The following is a 22,300-nucleotide window of genomic DNA, read 5'->3' as shown; positions in this document are numbered from 1 at the left end:
TAGCAAAAAGATTTATCAGCCAATCTGACCATGTTATGTCCAGTGAATTCACCATAATGCCCTCAGGCCAATGTTGTAATGTACCCCTTGGGAGAACAGACCGCTACATTAAGTCCTTCATTTCTTCCACTATCAGGCTATTAAACACTGATAGTAGTAATTTTAAATGACTGTTACATTCTTTTAAACTCAATTATTTATATGACCTGTAACATATTATTTTATCTACTACTTCTTGTTGTTTCATTGTTCCCTTGTATGTACACTACCGTTCAAAAGTTTGGGATCACCCAAACAATTTTGTGTTTTCCATGAAAAGTCACACTTATTCACCATCATATGTTGTGAAATGAATAGAAAATAGAGTCAAGACATTGACAAGGTTAGAAATAATGATTTGTATTTGAAATAAGATTTTTTTTACATCAAACTTTGCTTTCGTCAAAGAATCCTCCATTTGCAGCAATTACAGCATTGCAGACCTTTGGCATTCTAGCTGTTAATTTGTTGAGGTAATCTGGAGAAATTGCACCCCACGCTTCCAGAAGCAGCTCCCACAAGTTGGATTGGTTGGATGGGCACTTCTTGCGTACCATACGGTCAAGCTGCTCCCACAACAGCTCAATGGGGTTCAGATCTGGTGACTGCGCTGGCCACTCCATTACCGATAGAATACCAGCTGCCTGCTTCTGCTCTAAATAGTTCTTGCACAATTTGGAGGTGTGTTTAGGGTCATTGTCCTGTTGTAGGATGAAATTGGCTCCAATCAAGCGCTGTCCACTGGGTATGGCATGGCGTTGCAAAATGGAGTGATAGCCTTCCTTATTCAGAATCCCTTTTACCCTGTACAAATCTCCCACCTTACCAGCACCAAAGCAACCCCAGACCATCACATTACCTCCACCATGCTTAACAGATGGCGTCAGGCATTCTTCCAGCATCTTTTCATTTGTTCTGCGTCTCACAAACGTTCTTCTTTGTGATCCAAACACCTCAAACTTGGATTCATCCGTCCACAACACTTTTTTCCAGTCTTCCTCTGTCCAATGTCTGTGTTCTTTTGCCCATCTTAATCTTTTTCTTTTATTGGTCAGTCTCAGATATGGCTTTTTCTTTGCCACTCTGCCCTGAAGCCCAGAATCCCGCAGCCGCCTCTTCACTGTAGATGTTGACACTGGTGTTTTGCGGGTACTATTTAATGAAGATGCCAGTTGGGGACCTGTGAGGCGTCTGTTTCTCAAACTAGAGACTCTAATGTACTTATCTTCTTGCTCAGTTGTGCAACGCGGCCTCCCACTTCTTTTTCTACTCTGGTTAGAGCCTGTTTGTGCTGTCCTCTGAAGGGAGTAGTACACACCGGTGTAGGAAATCTTCAATTTCTTAGCAATTTCTCGCATGGAATAGCCTTCATTTCTAAGAACAAGAATAGACTGTCGAGTTTCAGATGAAAGTTATCTTTTTCTGGCCATTTTGAGCGTTTAATTGACCCCACAAATGTGATGCTCCAGAAACTCAATCTGCTCAAAGGAAGGTCAGTTTTGTAGCTTCTGTAACGAGCTAAACTGTTTTCAGATGTGTGAACATGATTGCACAAGGGGTTTCTAATCATCAATTAGCCTTCTGAGCCAATGAGCAAACACATTGTACCATTAGAACCCTGGAGTGATAGTTGCTTGAAATGGGCCTCTATACACCTATGTAGATATTGCACCAAAAACCAGACATTTGCAGCTAGAATAGTCATTTACCACATTAGCAATGTATAGAGTGTATTTCTTTAAAGTTAAGACTAGTTTAAAGTTATCTTCATTGAACAGTACAGTGCTTTTCCTTCAAAAATATGGACATTTCAATGTGATCCCAAACTTTTGAACGGTAGTGTATATGTCCATGTACGTATGTCGATCTGTTGCCTCTGACATAGAACCAGAGATGGGCACAAATACATCAAAAGGCATCTTGTTACAAATTACAAATATTTGCTCATCAAATGTATCAAAATAAAATACAAAATACTGGTATGAGAAAATGTATTTAATTGAAATACAAGTAATTTGTAATTTGAAAATACAAAAATACATTCTATACAAACTGATCTCACATTTTAGGCATTTAGTAGCCTCAATATGTGACTGACTTTAACCCTCCTACATTGAAAAGATGAGCTCTACTAAATTCCCGACATCATAGATTTGAAGCGCCCAATCCATAGTTTTCAGTCACGTGACAGTGGCGGGAAAAAACAAAGTTCCAGCATGGCGGCCAACAGTGGACCTCTGTAGAGCACCAACACAGACCTGTCAATTTTCCAGCTGTTCCAAGCGATGGCTGTTTGGATCACCTTATGAAAGAAGAAAATATTAACAAACTACAAGTTTTGGGCACTTGCAATCCATATACAGCACCTGCCACAGTATTTCAGTCTTTAAAAACAGTGAAGTCCCTGCCAGAGCTCCAGTTTGGCAATGTTTACATACTATGTCTTGTGGAGAATCCCTCTCCTTACACTGCCGCCAGGATGAAAGCTTACAAAAGTACAGGCCGCTCTGATGGCCAAGCGGAATAAACCGCCGTTCTTGCAATCCACTCGTCATGTGGCTGGGAGTTTCGTATCCCAGACTCGCCGTAACCGGTCACGACCAGAGCGTCCACAGGGTAAGGCATTCATTAGGCCAACCTTACCCGAGGGATAGTAGGTGTAGATCGGTGTAGTGTTCGGGGACTCGTCGTTCTCCAGCGACCCCTCTGGTCCATCTGGGCGCCTGCAGCCAAGCAACCGAAAGCTTTCTCCCTCTACGTCTCCCTCACGGCCTGAAGGTAATGCAATCCATGCGAGGCTTCAGCGTGTAAAATAACGAGAGCAGCCGACACGAGTTTGAAGGAAGCTGGTGTTATGACTATCTCCTTCCTGTGGAAACGTGAGCCAGGGGAGATATTCGACAAGAGTTCCGGCCATATGCCATTGGGTTAATTGGGTGGGATAAGGAGGAAAACTAGAAAAAATGTATTAAACAAAAACAAAAGTACAGACAGTTATATGTATTTTCGTTCTGTATGGGTCAATAATGCTGCCGTTTGGGAAGTGTTTTGCCTGCCAGGTGGGCGTTCGAATATGAAAGTGACGTCACGTGAAAACTATGGCTCAGGATATCTTGGGAGGTTGCGAATTCAGAGGTGCATGCTTGGGTGGTTTCTGTCAGTCAAAGCGACCATTAACTGGCTGAGTGAACAGCCAATTGAAATGCAACTGTGGAAACTGAATAGTTTGGCCACAGTGATGCACTAGTTCTTTCAGAAGATAGTAGGATTGGGCATTTAGCAGATGCCTTTTTTAAGAGCAATAAATATAAGTGCATTGGCGTAAGTACATTTCTGAGATCTCCAACTTTTAAGAGCAACCAATTGAACGAGTTCAAAAGACACGTAACAGTAGTACCATTACAGCAGAGTATAATACAGTACAAAATAAGAGAAAGAGAAGCAACCCCCTTTACCCCCCAATGCCAACAATCTAAAAAAAAGAGTATACTCCATTGTGTACCCCCTAACACTGCAGTCCTTCTATTTCCATTTTAGTTGTTTTTCAGCACAACTAATATCTAACAATTTTTTTTACATTTCAGTTTTACTTGTTTTTCAGCACAACTAGTTTCTCCATCAGTTCAGCTGTTAATTGCCTTCTTTGAGGGTGGTAAACTATGACTGCAAAGGAGAAGAGACGCTCAACTGCTGCTGATTATGGCAAAGTGGTGTTGACTTTCACAAAGAGTAGTTTGATCAGTGGATATGAATCCAGCAAGAAGGATCCTTTCTGGGGTCCTCCAGAAAGTGAAGGGTCTCCAACTATGCTTTGCTGTGGCTGGGCAACATCTCTCTGCCCAGTTGGCTCTCAGTTCCTGTTGTTGGGATCGGAAACAGTAGAGGCAAACAGGGAAACAAGGGTGTAATAAATTTAAATTAAATTCAAGGATTTTTAATATCACAAAAATATTTAAAAATATGACATGAAACTAGCTGCTCATTTATTTTTTATTCATTCATTCATCTTCAGCCACTTCTCCGGGGTCAGGTCATGGTGGCAGCAAACTAAATAGGGCACTCCAGACGTCCCTCTCCCCAGCAACACCCTCCAGCTCCTCCTGGGGGATCTCAAGGTGTTCCCAGGCCAGATTGGACATGTAGTCCCTCCAGTGAGTTTTGGGTCTCCTCCCAGTTGGTCGTGCCCAGAAAACCTTCAAAGGAGGGCGCCCAGGAGGCATCCTAATCAGATGCCCGAACCATCTCAACTGGCTCCTTTCAATGCGAAGGAGCAGCGGCTCTACTCCGAGCTCCCTCTGGATGTTCGAGCTCCTCACCCTATCGCTAAGGCTGAGCCCAGAAACCCTACGGAGGAAACTCATTTCAGCGGCTTGTATCCGCGATCTCACCCTTTCGGTCACTACCCAAAGTTCATGACCATAGGTGAGGGACGGAACAAAGATTGACTGGTAAATTGAGAGCTTTATCTTCCAGTTCAGCTCCCTCTTCACCACAACGGTCTGGTACAATGTCCGCATTACTGCTGATGTTGTATCAATCTGCCTGTCAGTCTCCCGCTCCATCCTACCCTCACTTGTGAACAAGACCCTGAGATGAACTCCTTCACTTGAGGCAACAACTCATCCTCAACCTGGACGGAGCAATCCACCATTCTCCAGTAGAGAACCATGGCCTCAGACTTGGAGGTGCTGACTCTCATCCCAGCCATTTCCCACTCAGCTGCAAACCACCAAGGTGCTTGCTGGAGGTCATGTTCTGATGAAGCCAACAAGACCACATCATCTGCGGAGAGCAGAGAAGCAATTCTGAGGTTCCTAAAATGGACACACTCCTCACCTTGGCTGTGCCTTGAGATCCTGTCCATGAATATCACAAATAGAATCAGAGACAAGGGACAACCTTGGCGTAGTCCGACACCCATCGAAAACGTGTTTGACTTTGTGCCAAGAATGCAGATACAGCTCTGACTTTAGTTATACAAAGACCTGATGGCTTGTAGCAACTGCCCCGGTACCCCATACTCCCGCAGTACCCCCCACAGAGTGCCCCGGGGTGCACGGTCGTAAGTCTTCTCCAAGTCCACAAAACACATATAGACTGGCTGGTCAAACTCCCATGCCCCCCTCAGCACTTCCGCAAGGGTAAAGAGTTGGTCCGTTGTTCCACAGCCAGCATGGAAACCGCATTGTTCCTCCTGGATCCAAGGTTCGACAATTGGTCGGAACCTCCTTTCCAGCACCCTAGAGTAGATTTTCTCAGGGAGGATGAGCATCTCAGGGCGAATCTCAACCACACCTGGTGCCTTGCCACTGAGGACCTTCTTAAGTACTTCAGAGACGGCAACCAAACTTGACAAAGATCTGCAGGAAGCTCTTGTGGTTTTGATGGTCTGGTAACTTTGGTGACATGAGCTACGGTTTTTACTCAAGGGACGACTTTTGAGAGGGTCCGCCAAGCCAATTCTCGCTCTTGTCGCTGTCTCCTGAAAATGCGTCATGTCTCCTGAAAATGTGCCTGAAAATTAGTCATTGTTAAGCATGTGCAGTTACCATGGCAACCTCTGAGTGCAGTGTGGCACATGCAGCTGATTCAGATCAGCTGACTAGAACGACCAAGACAGTCGTGGCCGTTTTGGATTTTCAAAGTTTAATAACTTTGCATTAAAATTAGTTTTAGATCAATCGCACAAAAAAGTTACGATAAAATCTACATAAAACGACCATGGACCGTCTCGTAATTTGCGCGTGATCGTGCGTGTCATGTCACTATTTATGACGTGTTTTGGTCGCATTATTTCCTTCTCGAGGTTCATTGCTCTTTCCCTAGAAAAAAAAACTAGCATTCCGCAGTGCAGGGAAATAGTCTAAATTTGATTTTTGAGGGTGTGCTCCAATTATCGGGGCATCACATTGCTCAGCCTCCCTGGGAAAGTCTACTCTAGGTGCTCAAAAGGAGGCTCCGACCGATTGTCGAACCTCAGATCCAGGAGGAACAATGTGGAAGTGCTGAGGGGGGCATGGGAGTTTGACCAGCCAGTCTACATATGTTTTGTGGACTTGGAGAAGGCTTACGACTGTGTACCCCGGGGCATTCTGTGGGGGGTACTGTGGGAGTATGAGGTACCGGGGTAGTTGTTACAAGCCATTTGGTCCTTGTATAACCAAAGTGAGAGCTGTGCCCGCATTCTTGGCACAAAGTCAAACACATTTTCGGTGGATGTCGGACTCCACCAAGGTTGTCCCTTGTCTCCGATTCTGTTTGTGATATTCATGGACTGGATCTCAAGGCGCAGCCAAGGTGATGAGTGTGTCTGTTTGGGAACCTCAGAATAGCATCTCTGCTCTTCGCAGATGATGTGGTTTTCTTGGCTTCATCAGAACGCGACCTCTGGCGCGCACTGGGGCGGTTTGCAGCTAAGTATGAAATGATCGGGATGAGAGTCAGCACCTCCAAGTCTGAAGCCATGGTTCTCTACTGAAAAATGGTGGATTGCTCCCTCCAGGTTGAAGATGAGTTGCTGCCCCAAGTGAAGGAGTTCAAGTATCTCGGGGTCTTGTTCACGAGTGAGGGTAGGATGGAGCAGGAGATTGACAGACGAATCGGTGCAGCATCAGCAGTAATGCGGACGTTGTACCGGGCCGTTGTAGCGAAGAAGGAGCTGAGCCAGAAGGCAAAGCTCTCAATTTACCAATCAATCTTCGTTCCAGTCCTCACCTATGGTCATGAGCTTTGGGTAGTGACCGAAGGGGTGAGATCGCGGATACAAGCAGCTGAAATGAGTTTCCTCCGTAGGGTGTGTGGGCTCAGCCTTAGCGATAGGGTGAGGAGCTCGGACATCCGGAGGGAGCTTGGAGTAGAGCCACTGCCCTTTTCCATTGAAAGGATCCAGTTGAGATGGTTCGGGCATCTGATTAGGATGCCCCCTGGATGCCTTCCTTTGGAGGTTTACCGGGCACGGCCAACTGGGAGGAGACCCCGGGGTAGACCCCGAACTCGCTGGAGGGACTACATGTCTAATCTGGCCTGGGAACACCTTGGGATCCCCCAGGAGGAGCTGGAGGGTGTTGCTGGGGAGAGAGACGTCTGGAGTGCCCTACGTAGCTTGCTGCCACCACGACCCGACCCCGGAAAAGCAGATGAGATGAGATGATGATTTTTGATTATTGCCAACATGGCTGGTTACAGACGCCGTTACAGACACACCGTGACTACCACCAGCGTGTTGCAGTGTTTACAGGCATTGGACAGCGGCCATTTTAAGTTGTTTGAAAAAAAGATGTTAAAATGTTAATTTTTGGTGTCAGTTAGTTTCATAACAGACATGCTAACATATTGCAGCGAATTCAGGGGGGCAGCCAAGAACCACCACAGCCGGGACGCGAACTCATGTATTCCGCACCGTGGGTGACAACGTTAACCAGTTGACTAACGGGTCTGACCCCTTAGCCAAGGGCTACCGAGCCTATCCATCCGTGATCTTTACATTGGCCCCTTTTCTTCCCTCCCTGGCTCATAAACAGCCTACGAGTGACACGCAAACAGCCAATAATTTCACAGATGTGTTGTTCGGTTGCACCATCAACATGTCACACAAGAACAAAAATGGTGTGGAGTGAGAAAATAATAATGGTCTGGATGGTTTTGTGCTTGTTTTAAGTCTCACTGATATCAAAACACTGTTGTGTATAAACAGTAAAGGAAAACCATCCCAACCAAAGGCGGGAATACAACAAATGTATTTTATCACCTATTTTTAGCTTCTTCCACCCTTTTGGATTATAATTGTTACCTGTGTCCCTTTATAATGTGGTAAAATTCATAATAAGGTGGTTAAATTCAACTTTTTTTTCTCCTGGTCTTAATTAAACAAAGGTAATTAAAAATCATCAATAATGTCGATATTGACTCAAATGAAACATTTTGTTGTGATAATTTTTTTCTGCTATATCGCCCAGCCCTAGGCACAACATGTAGAATTTTAAAACAGTTTCACTCAATTTAACTTTTAAAAAGTGTTTAAAACAGTATTATTTTATATACTGCACAAGTTCAATGCATTGTACACATCTGTAACCATGTGAGAAAAATGTTAATCTGATTGTGATTACAGAATGATGAGCACCTTCAGGAGAGTTGTTTAAAAGAACGAGCTCCTTGTACCTCTGCTACCTCCCTGGTTCCATCAGCACAACTATCAGAATCTATGTTGGGCCTACCTCATCCAAATAACACCATATCACAGAACACACACTTCAGCAACAAGGATATTGAGGTGAAACACCATGATGAACAGAGACCCACAGGGCAGGTCCAGGATCACAGCACATCACCCACAGGTGACTTAACTTTGATTTTAAGGGACGCTATTACTTGATTACAAAATTTACATTTATTTCTTTGGCCTAGGACAACATAGTTATGTTTATTTGCAGGTTCCTGGCTTTGTGAGAATGTTTCTAATTTAGGTACATGTACGACTTACGATAAATAATCTTAGTATTGGTGCTCAAATGCCCATTCCAGTGAAATGTCGAACTATATTTATTCAACCTAAAGGTAGAACGTGTAGGATTTTCCTAAAACTCAGTGTATAGACTCATACAAAAATAATCCCTCAATTATCACTTATGACCTACTAGATGTGTTTGGCCGTGTCTGTATCTGCAGAGACCCTGTCCTCTGCCTGTATTTTCTTTTCTTTTTGCTGTGTGCATGACGTTTCTGGACATTAACCTTTGGCAGCAGAACTCTATAAAAATGTAACAACCAGGTGCCAGATCATGATCTTACGAATGCATGCAAGAGGAAGCTACGACAATGACGGACACAACAGCAAAAAGCAAATATCACGAGATGAAACGCCAAGTGGACAAAGCTCGTTCAAAAAGCGAGAGTGACTCTGGGGTTGGCTTTCACCCGCTGGCGAGCACTCAAGGAGAGAATGGGAATGAAGAGCGATACGGAGTTGGCCTGTATACTGGGATGTGTCCTGGCAACTGCAGTCAGGGGGCGTGTGCTTCTGGTGTCAATGAGCCAGGGAGGAGAGGCCAACTTTGAATGTTGTGTTTACAAACTCCAACAGACCAACCCTACTCGTTGTAACTTGAAGTTCTGCTCCATATTTTCCCCTAATTTGCTTGTATAACACTGCCCCCGAACCACTGGCCAAAATGATTATTATCATTCATTTTGAAAATAATTGTGCTGTAGGCGCTCATATTCCTACTGTGGCGGCTCACCTGCAATGTTCAAATGAGCTGAAGGGGACTTCCATACTAGGGACCTGGGCCCGGATCCAAGTACACTTGACCCCAAAGTCTTGTTTGTTTGAGTAGAGTGAAGATTGTGTACCGTACCTGGATTCGGATCAACGAACTGTGCTCAGTTCCACTTGAAAAGGTGGTCTCGAGTACAGTTCATGTGTACTCGTGTATGGTTCGCATCTGGTGTGAAAACAATTATACCAAAACACGGAAGTAGACTGCTATGCTACAAAGGCATTTCTCAAATCCACCTGTCTCCTCCAAAATCTGCATATACATGCAGCACGCGCTGATCTCGTGTGCAGATATGCAAATGTCCTCGGGTACAGGACAATATTACTAATGGTGAAAGCTGACCAGTGGGGTGGGAGCAGTCGTACTCAGGCATGGAATGAAGCATTCATCCTAAAGTGAAAACACCCTAAGTTACTGCAGTGGGACTTTAAAGAAGAAATAGAATTTACTATCTTAAACTTTCTCTGCATCTTAATAATTTTTCTGAGGAAAATGAAATAATACTTACACGTTACAGTGCTATTATAAAGACACAAGGTGAAATGCTCTAAGATAGGTAGTAAATACTTGTGTGTGTGTGTTGAGTGGGTGTTTAGATTGATCAGCCAGGCTTGATTGAACAGAGCCTTGTTATATTTATAATAACAGAAATCCTTTCTCATTCAGGAGAGGCTTGTAGTGGAACGCTGGCCGAAGAGGAAACCAACACATATGAGCAGCCTCATGAAAAGAGTTCTAAGGAGCCACATTCCCAGGGAACAGGCAAACCTAGAAAGACCCATGATTGTCCCACATGTGGAAAAGGGTTTTCTCACAATGCTGCCCTGCAACGACACCTTGTAATACACTCAGGAAAAAGGCCTTTCAAGTGCTTGACATGTGGGAGAGGATTCACCCAGAGTGGAAACCTCAAAACACACATGAAGGTTCACAAAGGTTAGAACTAAGAATAGCCAACCCGAACTGTTGAAGCCCCTTTCAAAGCATGCTATTATAAAAGGATTTTACAATAAATGACTGTGAACACCTTTTATTTTCCCCACAGGAGAGATGCCCATCGTAGTTCAGAGGCAGAGTTTCTCCAAATCTGAAGAAACCCAGGTAAAAACCCATGTTTGTAGAGAGTGTGGAATGGACTTCCCTCAAAAGGAACAGCTCGAGGAACACCACAGGATCCACAAGAAACCGTATGCCTGTGCTGACTGCAACAAGAGGTTTAAAAACGAATATTATTTTAAATTGCATAAGCGCATTCATTCTGGAGACTCCCCCTTTCTGTGTTCAGAGTGTGGAAAAAGATTTGTCACAGCAGATGCTCTTAAAAAACATGAGTTAAGGCACACTGGAGAGAAGAACTTCCACTGTGACCTGTGTGGGAGGGCATTCATTGAATCATCACACCTGAATTTGCACCTGAAAATGCACACTGGGGAGCGGCACTACCTGTGCTCCATTTGTGGTAAAAGTTACTCCAGAGCATGTACCCTCAAAGTCCATTTGCGCGTTCACAGTGGAGAGAAACCTTATTCTTGTGAGAAATGTGGGAAGTGTTTCTATTATTATCAAGGCTACCGAGCACATCTGAAGACTCACGACAAGAAGCCAAAGCGGCCAACAAAACCATTGGGTAGACCGAAACAACAACCAGTAGTGGTACAAATTTAACAAAACATTAATTTCATTCATTGGTAAACCTTTCTGTTTGTGAAGTAATAATCTTGAAGTATTTTAGAAACGTATAAACGTATTTGTGTTAAGTTTATAGAACACTTTTTGCAGAATTAATATTTACCAAAACACATCACATCATTATAATAATGATGGGATTTATCTTTATATTGATGGGTTGATGATTCTTAAAATCTGTTTATCCTTTTATTTTCTAATTTTTCCATAAATTTGCGGCAAAGAATCTAGTTAAAAATCCATTTATAGTTTTATTTATTCTGGATGGGTTCTTTTTCAAGCACATTTTTTAAGTATGTTTCAAGGTTTTTGTACCTTATTTTTGATGCATTCCAATTTAATCTGCTTGTAGATGATGGATCAATGGCGGATTTGAAAGAAAATAACATGGAATTTACTTTGTTGAAAATGTAATGATTTAAATATTCCATATAGCTCACAAAATAGTATTCACTTCAATTATTATAAAATCTGGTACCACTTTACGATGAGATTACCCTCATAAAGGGTTTATGAATGGTTTATAATGAGTTTATTAGGTTGTGAACACTATAAATCATTAAGCTGTTATAACACATCAGATAAAAAGGGCAACAGTGATCTATTGCTTGCCAAATAGTGAACCCACTTTTATCTGTACTTTTAAGCCTCATGTTTCATTGGTTACTTAGCTAGCAACTAGCAAGATCAGCTAACAACCAGCAAGAGCTGAGATTTAACAGACTAGACAGATAAAGTGCAGCAGTAACTTGGTCTTCAAATAGGGAGCTTGCGTTGATGTGTGAAAACTGTTATAACTTGTTCATAGTTTATTAATGATTTCTAAAGTATTTATAACCTAATAACCTAATTATAAACCATTTATAAATCCTTCATAAGGGTAGACCAAAACATAATCAGAATCATGTTTATTGGCCATGTAGGTTTGCACTGCATGGAATTTGACTCCGGTTTCATGGCTCTCCCAGTGTACTTAACATAGAATTAACAACACTACATAGAATTAATAACACTACAACACACAAATCTTCAGATATATACACAAGGATTGACTCATACAGGCGAAATAAGAGGCCAAATAAGAGGCGATAAAGTGCAGTGATGCAGAGAATATATGAGAGATGCCGAAATAGATGTTAGCAGGTTACTTACATACATGCCTGAGGTAGATGGACATGACAGAGCGTACCGGTATACGTACAATGTACAGTACAGTATATACACAATGGTTGGATTTATTTAACAATGTTAAGCATTCGTTTAAATGACAGCCCGCTGAAAGGAACTGTTTTTATATCTGGTTGTTTAAGGGGTACAGTGCTCTCTGGCGCCTGCCAGAGGGGAGGAGTTGGAACAGGTTGTGACCAGGGTGTTATGGGTCTGCAAATGATTTTGCATGCCCGTTTCCTGACTCTGGAGATGTGCAAGTTCCTAATGGAGGGCAGGTTGGCATTAATGATTTTCTCTGGAGACTTAACTGTCCGTTGAAATTTGTCCCTGTCCTGTTTGTTGGCCGATCCAAACCAGACTGATGGATGTGCAGAGGACAGACTAGATTATTGCAGTGTACAACTGACAATTGTCTTATTGTGAAGTGGCCAAAAATTTGTGTTGTACTACACACAGCTAGAGGTCGAGGGATCCAACCTGTGACATTTCTGTGTGCCTTTTTGCTTTGTCTTGGTTTAGTAAAAAAAAAGATATGATTCTTGCTCTCAGATTGATTAAATACTGTGCTTACATGCATTAAATACAAAGTCTCAGTCGATGTGGCTATATCTATTACATATTGCAAGGGTGACGCCCAGAAACCCCAAAGAGTATTCAACAGTTTATTCTTTCTTATACATTCTTTATACATTGAATTTGTACATTTGAGTATGATGCTGGAAATCAAATGTGTGTTGATGAATGTTATCAGCGCATATGCCCCTCAAGCTGGGTGTGAGATGGAAGAGAAAGAAGAATTCTGGAGTGAGTTGGATGAAGTGGTGGAGATTGTACCCAAGGAGGAGAGAGTGGTGATTGGAGCAGACCTCAATGGGCATGTTGGTGAAGGGAACAGAGGTGATGAGGTCATGAGTAGGTATGATGTCAAGGAGAAGAATGTGGAAGAACAGATGTTGGTGGATTCTGCGAAAAGGATGGAAATGGCTGTGGTGAATACATATTTCAAGAAGAGGGAGGAACACAGGGTGACGTATAGGAGTGGAGGAAAGTGCACACAGGTGGAGTTAGGGCTGGACGATTATGGCAAAAATCATAATCACACGATTATTTTGATTGATATTGAAATCCCGATTATTAAGCACGATTATTCATTGATTTTAAAACATGCGTTTATTGAACCATTAAAACATGATGACTTTGAACTTAAAATATAATTGAACTGAAAAACAAGAAATAAATTAAAATCAAGTAAAAAATAAATAAAAAATAATAGTAATATGTAAAAACAAAAAAAAAGAATATCACAAACTACGCTTTAGTGCACTCATAGCCACAACCTACTGCAAAAACTACTCGACACGATTTGTTATAATCAGTATCAATATTAAAACTGTTAACATGTAAACTATAATTTGAGGTAGTGGCGCACTTGTGGCCAAAATGAGTATTCCAAGAAACACTGCAAACACACGCTGACAAAAAATATATAAATAAATATATAAATATGGGAGCTGGTGGGGTATGCGGTGGCATTGTAGAGAGTGTCCTTAATATAAGACTGTGTTGCGGTGGCACTGACTGAAATCGACGAGCTTTTACTTTTTTTGTCTCTTTTGCTCCTTTATAGCTTCGTCATAGACCACTTTGTGGGTGGACTTAAGGTGATTAAACAAATTGGTCGTATTGCTTTGGGGCGCAGACACGACCGTGTGACAAATCTTGCACACTATTGTAGCGAATTAAGGGGGGGGCAGCCCAGGAACCGCCACCACAGCCGGGGCGCGAACCCGTATCTGCCGCACCGCGGGCAACAACGTTAACCAGTCGACTAAAGGGTTCGACACGTTAGCCAAGGGCTAACGTGTCTACTTCATTCGTGTACGTTACACTGTTTTAGTCTGTTGCAAAGTCCGACTCCTCGAAACCAAAACGCTTCCAGACGACTGAATTGGTTTTACCTTTTTTTCTCCACCAGGGGGCGCCTTTCTGCCTTCTTCTACACGTTGTTTCACATGAAGACTGAAAAACGCACGCCGCCCCTCCGACCTCTTAACACGGACGGGAAAAGTGAAACTGTTTGAGCTTTAGGGGAGGGGAGGGGCACACAACTAGATGGAAAAGACGGGTCCGTTGTATTTATACCACAACCCAACACTGGCCTACACGCCGCGGCATGCGGCATAATAATCGTTTTACTTCGATTATCTTGTTTTTATGATCGTGGGAAGCCAAATTCGTAATTGAAATTGAAATTCGGGTAATCGTCCAGCCCTAGGTGGAGTATATCTTATGTAGGAGGGGAGGCATGATCTGAAAGGGATTGGAGACTGCAAGGTGGTGACAGGGGAGAACGTAGCTAGGCAGCATTGGATGGTCGTCTGTAGGATGACTTTGGAGACCAAGAAGAGGAATAGAGTGAAGGCAGAGCCATGGATCGATGGGGGAAGTTGAAGAAGAAAGACTATCGTGAGGAGTTCAGGGAAGCGTTAAGACAGGCACTGGGTGGTGAAGAGTTGCCGGATGGCTGGGCAAGCAATGCAGAAGTAGTGAGGGAGACAACTAGGAAGGTACTTGCTTGGTGTGTCATCTGGACAGAGGAAGGAAGACAAGGAGACTTGGTGATGGAATGGGGAAGTACAGCAAAGTTTATAGAGGAAGAGGTTGGCAAAGAAGAAGTGGGATAGTCGGAGATGAAGAAAGTATACAGGAGTACAAGGAGATGCACCGTAAAGTGAAGAGAGAGTTGGCAAAGGAAAAGGCGTATGGTGAGTTGTATGAGAGGCTAGACACTAAGGAATGAGAAAAGGACTTGTACCGTTTGGCTAGACAGAGGGACCAATCTGGGAAGGATGTGCAGCAGGTTAGGGCGATCAAGGATAGACATGGAAATGTGCTGACAAGTGAGGTGTGTGTTGAGAAATTGGAAGGAGTACTTTGAGGGGCTGATGAATGACGAAAATGAGGGCGAGAAGGTTGCATGATGTGGGGATAGTGAATCAGGAAGTGCAGTGGATTAGCAAGGAGGAAGTGAGGGCAGCTATGAAGAGGATGAAGAGTGGAAAGGCGGTTGGTCCAGATGACATACCTGTGGAGGCATGGAGGTGTTTAGGAGAGATGTCAGTGGAGTTTTTAACTAGATTGTTTAACACAATCTTGGAAAGTGAAAGGATGCCTGAGGACGGGAGAAGAAGTATACTGGTACTAATTTTCAAGAACAAGGGTAATGTGCAGAACTGTAGCAACTACAGAGGTATAAAGTTGATCAGCCAAAGCATTACGATAAATGGACCGCAATTTTATAGTGCTTTTCTAGTCTACTGACCACTCAAAGCACTTTACAATGTATGCCTCACGTTCACCCATTCACACACATTCATACACCAATGGCAGAGGCTGCCATGCAGTGCGCCAACCTGCTCATCAGGAGCAGTTAGGGATTCGGTGTCTTGCTCAAGGACACTTCAACACACTCTCAGGAGGAGCCGTGGATCGAACCAGCGACCTTCCGATTACTAGACGACCCACTGTACCACCTGAGCCATGCCGCCCCACTTCAAGATGGTATTGAGACCAGCTATGTTGTATGGTTTAGAAACAGTGGCACTGATGAAAAGACAGGAGGCGGAGCTGGAGATGGCAGAGTTGAAGATGCTAAGCTTTTCATTGGGCGTGACGAAGAAGGACAGAATTAGGAACACATATATTAGAGGGACAGCTCAGGTTGGACAGTTTGGAGACAAAACAAGCGAGGCAAGATTGAGATGGTTTGGGCATGTGCGGAGAAGAGATGCTGGGTTTATTGGGAGAAGGATGCTGAATATGGAGCTGCCAGGGAACAGGGAAAGAGGAAGATGTGGGAAATAGTAATAGAAGCTAGGTTAAGAGTAGAGGTGACGATTAGCGAGCAGCAGTATTGTTTCATGCCATGAAAGAGCACCACAAATGCGATGTCTGCTCTGAAAATGTTGATGAAGAAGTAGAGAAGGTCAGAAGGAGTTACATTGTGTCTTTGTGGCTTTAGAGAAAATATATGACAGGGTGCCAAGACAGGAGAGAGCGGACTTCTTGGATTCCACCTTCAGTGGCATGTCATTGGTGGAAAGCAACACCTCTTGACCTAGGCAGGAGCTGGGGTGCGGTGATGGTTAACCTGGAACTGGGACCAGGTGGACGCGAAGAGCAGGGCAGCGCGGGTCTGGTTCCAGATGCGCCGGCAGTATCGTAGGTGGGCCTGCACCGATGGCACCGCGACTTCAACCTCCTGGGCAGGGAACAGGCTATCTTGGTAGCCCAGGGCGCACTCAAAGGGGAACATCCCCAAAGAGGCATTGCAAGGCAGCTGCTGGCTTCAGGAGAAAGGGTTGGAGGTGGCTGTACAATGCAGGGTCGCCTCTAGTTCCTGGTTGACATGCTCAGTCTGGCCATTGGACTGGGGGTGGTATCTAGAAGGCAGACTCACTGTGGCACCCAGGGCAGTGCAGAATGACCTCCACACCTGGGATATGAATTGGGGGCCTCTGTCTGAAACAATGTCCACCAGGATGCCATGGAGGTGGAAGACGTGTTGAACCAGGTGATTGGCGGTCTTCCAGGAAGATGGGAGCTTTGGCAGTGAGACGAAATGCACTGACCTGGAGAAACGGTTAACTAAGGCGAGGATGACCGTGGGGCCATTAGATGGGGGCAGACCAGTGGCAAAGTCCAGGGTAATGTGCGACCATGGGCGACTAGGTATGGGCAAAGGGTGTAACAGCCTAGAGGTGGGTTTGTTGGAGGATTTACCCCAGGCACAGACCGAGCACGCCACGACAAAGCCCTGTGTGTCCTTTTCCATAGAGGCATGAGAATCATCACCAAAGGAAAGAGAGTGCCCGATAGATTCCAGGATGGCAGGCCAGCTTGCTGGAATGGCCCCACTGGAGAACGTCAGAGTGGACAAACAGGGTGTTGGGAGGTCTGGCGCTGGGATCTGGCTGGGTCTCCTGGGCTTGACGGATGTAGGACTTGAGTTCCCAAGAAACAACAGCCACAACGCACGAGGGGGGCATAATAGGTTCAGGTTGGTGATAGGTTTCGTCCGTGATGAACTGCCAGGAGAAAGCGTTGGGCTTGATATTTTTCGACCCTGGACAATAATTAAGAATAAAATTAAACCAGCCAAAGAATAAAGCCGACCTGGCTTACCTGGAGTTCAGGTGTTTGGCTGTCTGAATATAGGCCAGGTTCTTGTGGTTGGTTCAGACATAAAGGGGTGTTCTGTGCCCTCCAGCCAATAGTGCCACTCTTCCAGTGCCATCTTCACCGCCAGGAGTTCCCGGCGTCATAGTTCCTGTCTGCGGGGGAAAGCTTATGAAGAAAAAAAACAGCACAGGGGTCCTTTGAGGCACCTATGTGGGCTTACTGTGGGCAAGCCCAACTGTGGTCTTGCCCACAGTAAGCCCACATGGGCCCTCTGTGGGTTAGCCCATGCGGGGCCCACAGCAGTTTTGACCTTTGAGGTCAACCCCCTGTTGACAGTACAGTTAAAACGTTTTAAGATTAGAACTGCTTTAGGGTAAGCGGTACTCAAACTTTTTATTTACCACCCATGCCCAATGCTGCATATAGTCAGACCTCTGCAAAAATGACAGTAAAATGTAAACAAGTTGTCCAAGGTATAACCGGTCCATCCCATACTTAACTAAAACTGCCCATCCAACAAGACAAGTACCGTCTCAACTTTTTGGTTTGTCGCAGCTGTTTCATATTATAGTTAAGAGAAAGAACACTAGTTTTTTGTTAATTTTTGTCCCTTAAATGTTCCCATAGAGCAGCTCATGCTGTTTTTTTAACCAACTTAATTACAGATTAACTATTACTCATAACTTTACAATTTTGATAATTTTGAACCATCAGAAATTTAGCCTGCTAACCACCCCACTGGCCCAATAACTGTGCTGGCGGGGCTCTGGCCAGAAGTTGGCTTTTGGGGATATGCTGGTGTGCTGAGCAGTCATAGGTACGGTATGTAATGTTCATATGCAATAAGACCTAAGAAGGGGAACAAAATCAAAAGTTTGAATTTAGTTGTAAAGGCCAAATGAGAGTATTTTGTGATCATTTTTGTTTCTGATTCCCTAGGGAAAAAAGGCAAAGAAAGACAGATTAGCCTAGCTAAATTAATCTAATTTAATCTTAATCTAACTTCTAACTTGATTTTAACTTCTGATCCCAGGCTAGATTAAATGCTCCACCTGTGGCTAACTCATACTCATACTGTGCACTTACATTTCAATTGTTGTTTTCTTCAGATGCTGTGACAAAAAGCAGTCGGGCCACAGCATCCGAGGTGGAAGCTGCCATCAAAACGTGGCTCAGAAATGCCAGGGATAGAGACGGAGGAAGGAGAAGAAGGAGCAAAAAACAAATAGATTTAATGTTCGGGCCTTTTTTAGATTTAATGTTCTTATTGTGTTCAAATGTGGTTCTATGTTTGTTGTTATGTTTTATAAAATAATTTAATTTGGTATATACTTTTGTTTTTCAATTCCAATTGTTTCCAATTTTCAATTAATTCTTTCTTCGTATAATTTATATTTTCTTCATTTTTTTGTTTGAGCTGGCTGTCAAAAAATGTCACTAGCATACCAGGTACACATGGGACACTATGGGCCTGTGTGGGACCACTGCTCCCAGCCCAATGTGTGGGCATACTATGGGCATGCTGCGGGCCCACAATGGGTCCTACTGAGGGCCCACTCTACTTAGTGTGGGCTGAGTGTGGGCTGCCCATTGGGGCCCCACCAAGGGCCTTTAGTGTGGGGCCCACACGTGCCCCGCATTTCATGCCGGTAACAGGGCTAACAGTGGGCTGCCCACAGTGGGCCCTCTGTTCCTGCCCGCAGTGGCCCCACATGGGCCCCAAAGAGGCGTGTTTGCTGGGTTATTGATAGTCTATATTTTTCTGAACAACTTGATCAAACTACTCATTGTAATAGTGGCACTGCAATTTTTTTGCATGTAATATAATAATGGCAGCTTTTTGATATTAATGGTGACAACCTGGTGTATTCTTCCATTGATAACCTTGCTCTGTGGTTTGAGGCTGCTGCATTAAGCTAGCAACAGCAAAGTAAAAAGGTTTTAGCAGCCGTTGAAACGTTTATGCAATTGAAAATGGAACACCTATGATTGAAGTAGAGATTTTCATTTTAAATCAATTCATTGTTATGAGAATTTTCAGTCTACCTGGACCACATCTTACAATAATCATGTTTATTTTAGCTCCCTCATACTTTTTATGTATTCTATGGATTGCTAACAATAGTACTGTAAAAGCTAAAACATTGTTCACCTGTTATTCTGTTTTTTGTTCTTGGCCTTCTTAAGATATATTTGCACAGGAAAATTCGGATATGATGCTTTTAACCATTCTGATGCATTGTTAAGCATTGAAGGCCTGAAAAACGGAAAATCAGGGAAATCAAGAAATGAGAGACAAGACTTTGGCAGTCCCTACGGTTTGAGATCTCAGATATGAGAACCCTGGGTGGTTTTCTGGGAATAAAGGCATAATCTTACTTCATTTTATTTAAGAGGGCACTTTTCTGTCACTAAAGCCACAGTTGGTAACTTTTTGTGTTTTATTTGGTAAAAATGCCATAATACCCTTTCAGCTATCAGTAATATAAGTGGTCTAAGAATAAATCGGGAGTTTAGTGCTGCCTCTGTATTCAGGAATCTGAAAATGCTGCCGCTCCCGTAAGCTTTGACCAATCAGAGCCTCTCTCTGGCCTCTCCGCCGTGATAGGTTGAAGGGCTGTCCCTACTTCTTGTCAATCATGTTGCTATCTGAGTTTCCTGAGCGTTCACGAGGAATCCATAACAATAAAGTTCATTCATTTTCTTTATTTACTTTTGTTGTGACCATCGAATGTAAAGGTGTAAGGTTGCTTATAGTTGATTGGTCTGATGATATATCTGTACTGTAACGTGCATGGATAAGTAGACACGTTGGCGGCTGTCGCTACAGTGCAATGTTCCTGTATCGTTTGTATTCTTGTCAATTAAAAAAAAAAGTATGAAAAAAATCCATAACAATGGCGGACAACGAAGCTCAGGCAGTGTTGGAATCGACTCCAAGTAAATTTCCAATTCCTCCGTTGCCAACTACTGCATATTCAAGCAAAAAAAAGTAAAAATACCGAAGACACTGGCACAAAAACAGGCGTCCAAGAAGGAGGTGGACCGAGCAAGGAATAAAACCCGAGTCAACCTCGGCGTGTTTTTGGAAAGATGGCGAGCACTTCGGGATTTCAGAAGTTTGAAGTCGGACGCAGAGCTTGCCACCCTTCTTCTGGACAGGTAACTAGTCCAGAAGTTATTTGACTATATTATTAATATGAAGCCTAACGTATATATTTGTTTGCTTGCGTTGATTATGATTGTGTACTGACGTTAGCTAGTTTACCTCAACGACTGAAACTTGACTAAATAAAAGCACCAAATTAAGATTATGTACCTGTCTCCACAAGGCCATGTGAATAGATGTAAACGAGTAGACCAACACACCGTCGTCACTTTGCATAACGTAAGTTAGCAAGGCGAGGAGGCTATCATAGTTTGCTATAAGCAATAAGCGATTGTTTTGTTTGTTGTTAAAATGAGTTAAATAGCTCTACTTTCCGACAGCCAGTACCGATATTGAGTGTTTGGTCACTAACATGGGTCCCCAGTCCCTCCCTCTGCAGTAATCAGAAAATGAATTTTCTGGTGTCCCGTTCCTACATTATCTAATGATGTACGGGAGACAGGACTCCACAAAAGGCAGTCCTCTCTGCGCGTCCCCGGGCCGGCAGCAGGGTTTCAGTTTGACTGACCATGGCGGAACAGGTGAAGCTACCGATTCCAGCGCTCCCAGGAACGGCTTACACAACCAAATACACGAAGAGAATTAAGACGGCTGAAGAAAAGAAAGCTGCCAGGAAAAGCAGCCAGGAGTCTTGCAAGACCCGCATTTATATAGGAGTGGCCTTCGATCGGTGGAAAAATCTGAAAGTTTTGAAGGGGTTGAAAAGCGATGCGCAGCTAGCCGTACTGCTTCTGGACAGGTAAACTATGTTTAACTTCGCAGCGGCTATACGGATATTTGTGGGCCAGCTCGGTTTGTTGTTGGTTTTGACTCTGGTAGCTAACGTTAGTTTATTAACTGCCTAGATACTCGTCATTTGTGGCGTACTCAAGCCTGGTTTGCTGTGTAACGATAGCAGCGACGCTCGTTGTTTGCTTGGTAGCTAATATTAGCTGTAGTTATATGTGCTTGTGTATAGCCGAAAGGAAACTCGGGGTGTTTTCACACGAACTCTGTGAGATTAGTCAGCATTTTTCCCCGTTATTTATATATTTATTTTGCGTGCACGTGAACACGCCAAAATAATCCAGACCCCTCTGAAACGAACGTACTCCGACCTCCTCCGGAGTACGGTTCGTTTGAAGTCCGCGTCGCGGTTCGCTTGACCTGTGCATTATGATCAACAAAGCTCTCCAGTTTACTCCGCCCTTTGTTGTTGTAGTAGTTTCGCCCTCTAGGCTTGCCGTAGACAGATCACATGCCGTTGCACTGGGGCGTTTGAAAAAAACATACGGAACCATGGCCACTGGTAACGCTAGCAAGACTACGGGCGAGTTTGGTCTGAGGAGGAAACTACAGCGCTTCTCCGAATAATAGAACGAAGGACACACCAAACGGCAACTATCTGCAACGCACAGAAACAGACGCTCAGGTTCTCCTCCAATTTTCAGTTCATATGGAAACGAGGGGCTTCATTAGGATCGCAGTGCCGCGTAAAAGTAAACGAGAAAAATGCGGTAAAAGTACTTTACCACATGCGATAAAATGAGAAAAATGCGGAGAATCCTCTGACAGAAGACGCTTGACGCATGCCCCTTTTACGACGAACTGGACAGTATTGTTTGTGTATGCGCATGTGCCTAAAATGCCATTGAAGGAGGAAGCGTTACCTAGCAAAGGGATGAAGGTATTGTAATGCTAGCTCTTTTTCTTTCTTTTCTCTTTCTCGTGTTCTTTCTCTCTCTCTTTTGCTTTCTTTCTCTCACTCTATTTGTGATCTGTAGCGAGGGTAGGGTGC

General features: G+C 43.8%; 1 protein-coding gene across 1 annotated transcript in view; it reads left to right on the top strand.

Moving 5' to 3' along the window:
* Positions 1–21,016: 21,016 nt before the first annotated feature.
* Positions 21,017–22,300, top strand: part of LOC130112903 (zinc finger protein 721-like) — a 79,623-nt gene continuing 78,339 nt past the window's right edge. Inside the window, exon 1 of the mRNA XM_056280426.1 lies at positions 21,017–21,262. Within this exon, the coding sequence (XP_056136401.1) occupies positions 21,033–21,262 (230 nt within the window). The 5' untranslated portion in view covers positions 21,017–21,032. The remainder of the gene's footprint in view (positions 21,263–22,300) is intronic.

The sequence above is a fragment of the Lampris incognitus genome, chromosome 5, assembly GCF_029633865.1.
Source record: "Lampris incognitus isolate fLamInc1 chromosome 5, fLamInc1.hap2, whole genome shotgun sequence".
NCBI classification, from domain to species: Eukaryota; Metazoa; Chordata; class Actinopteri; order Lampriformes; family Lampridae; genus Lampris; species Lampris incognitus.
The sequence above is the reverse complement of the archived record's forward strand: the minus strand, read 5'-3'. Positions and strand labels throughout refer to the sequence as shown.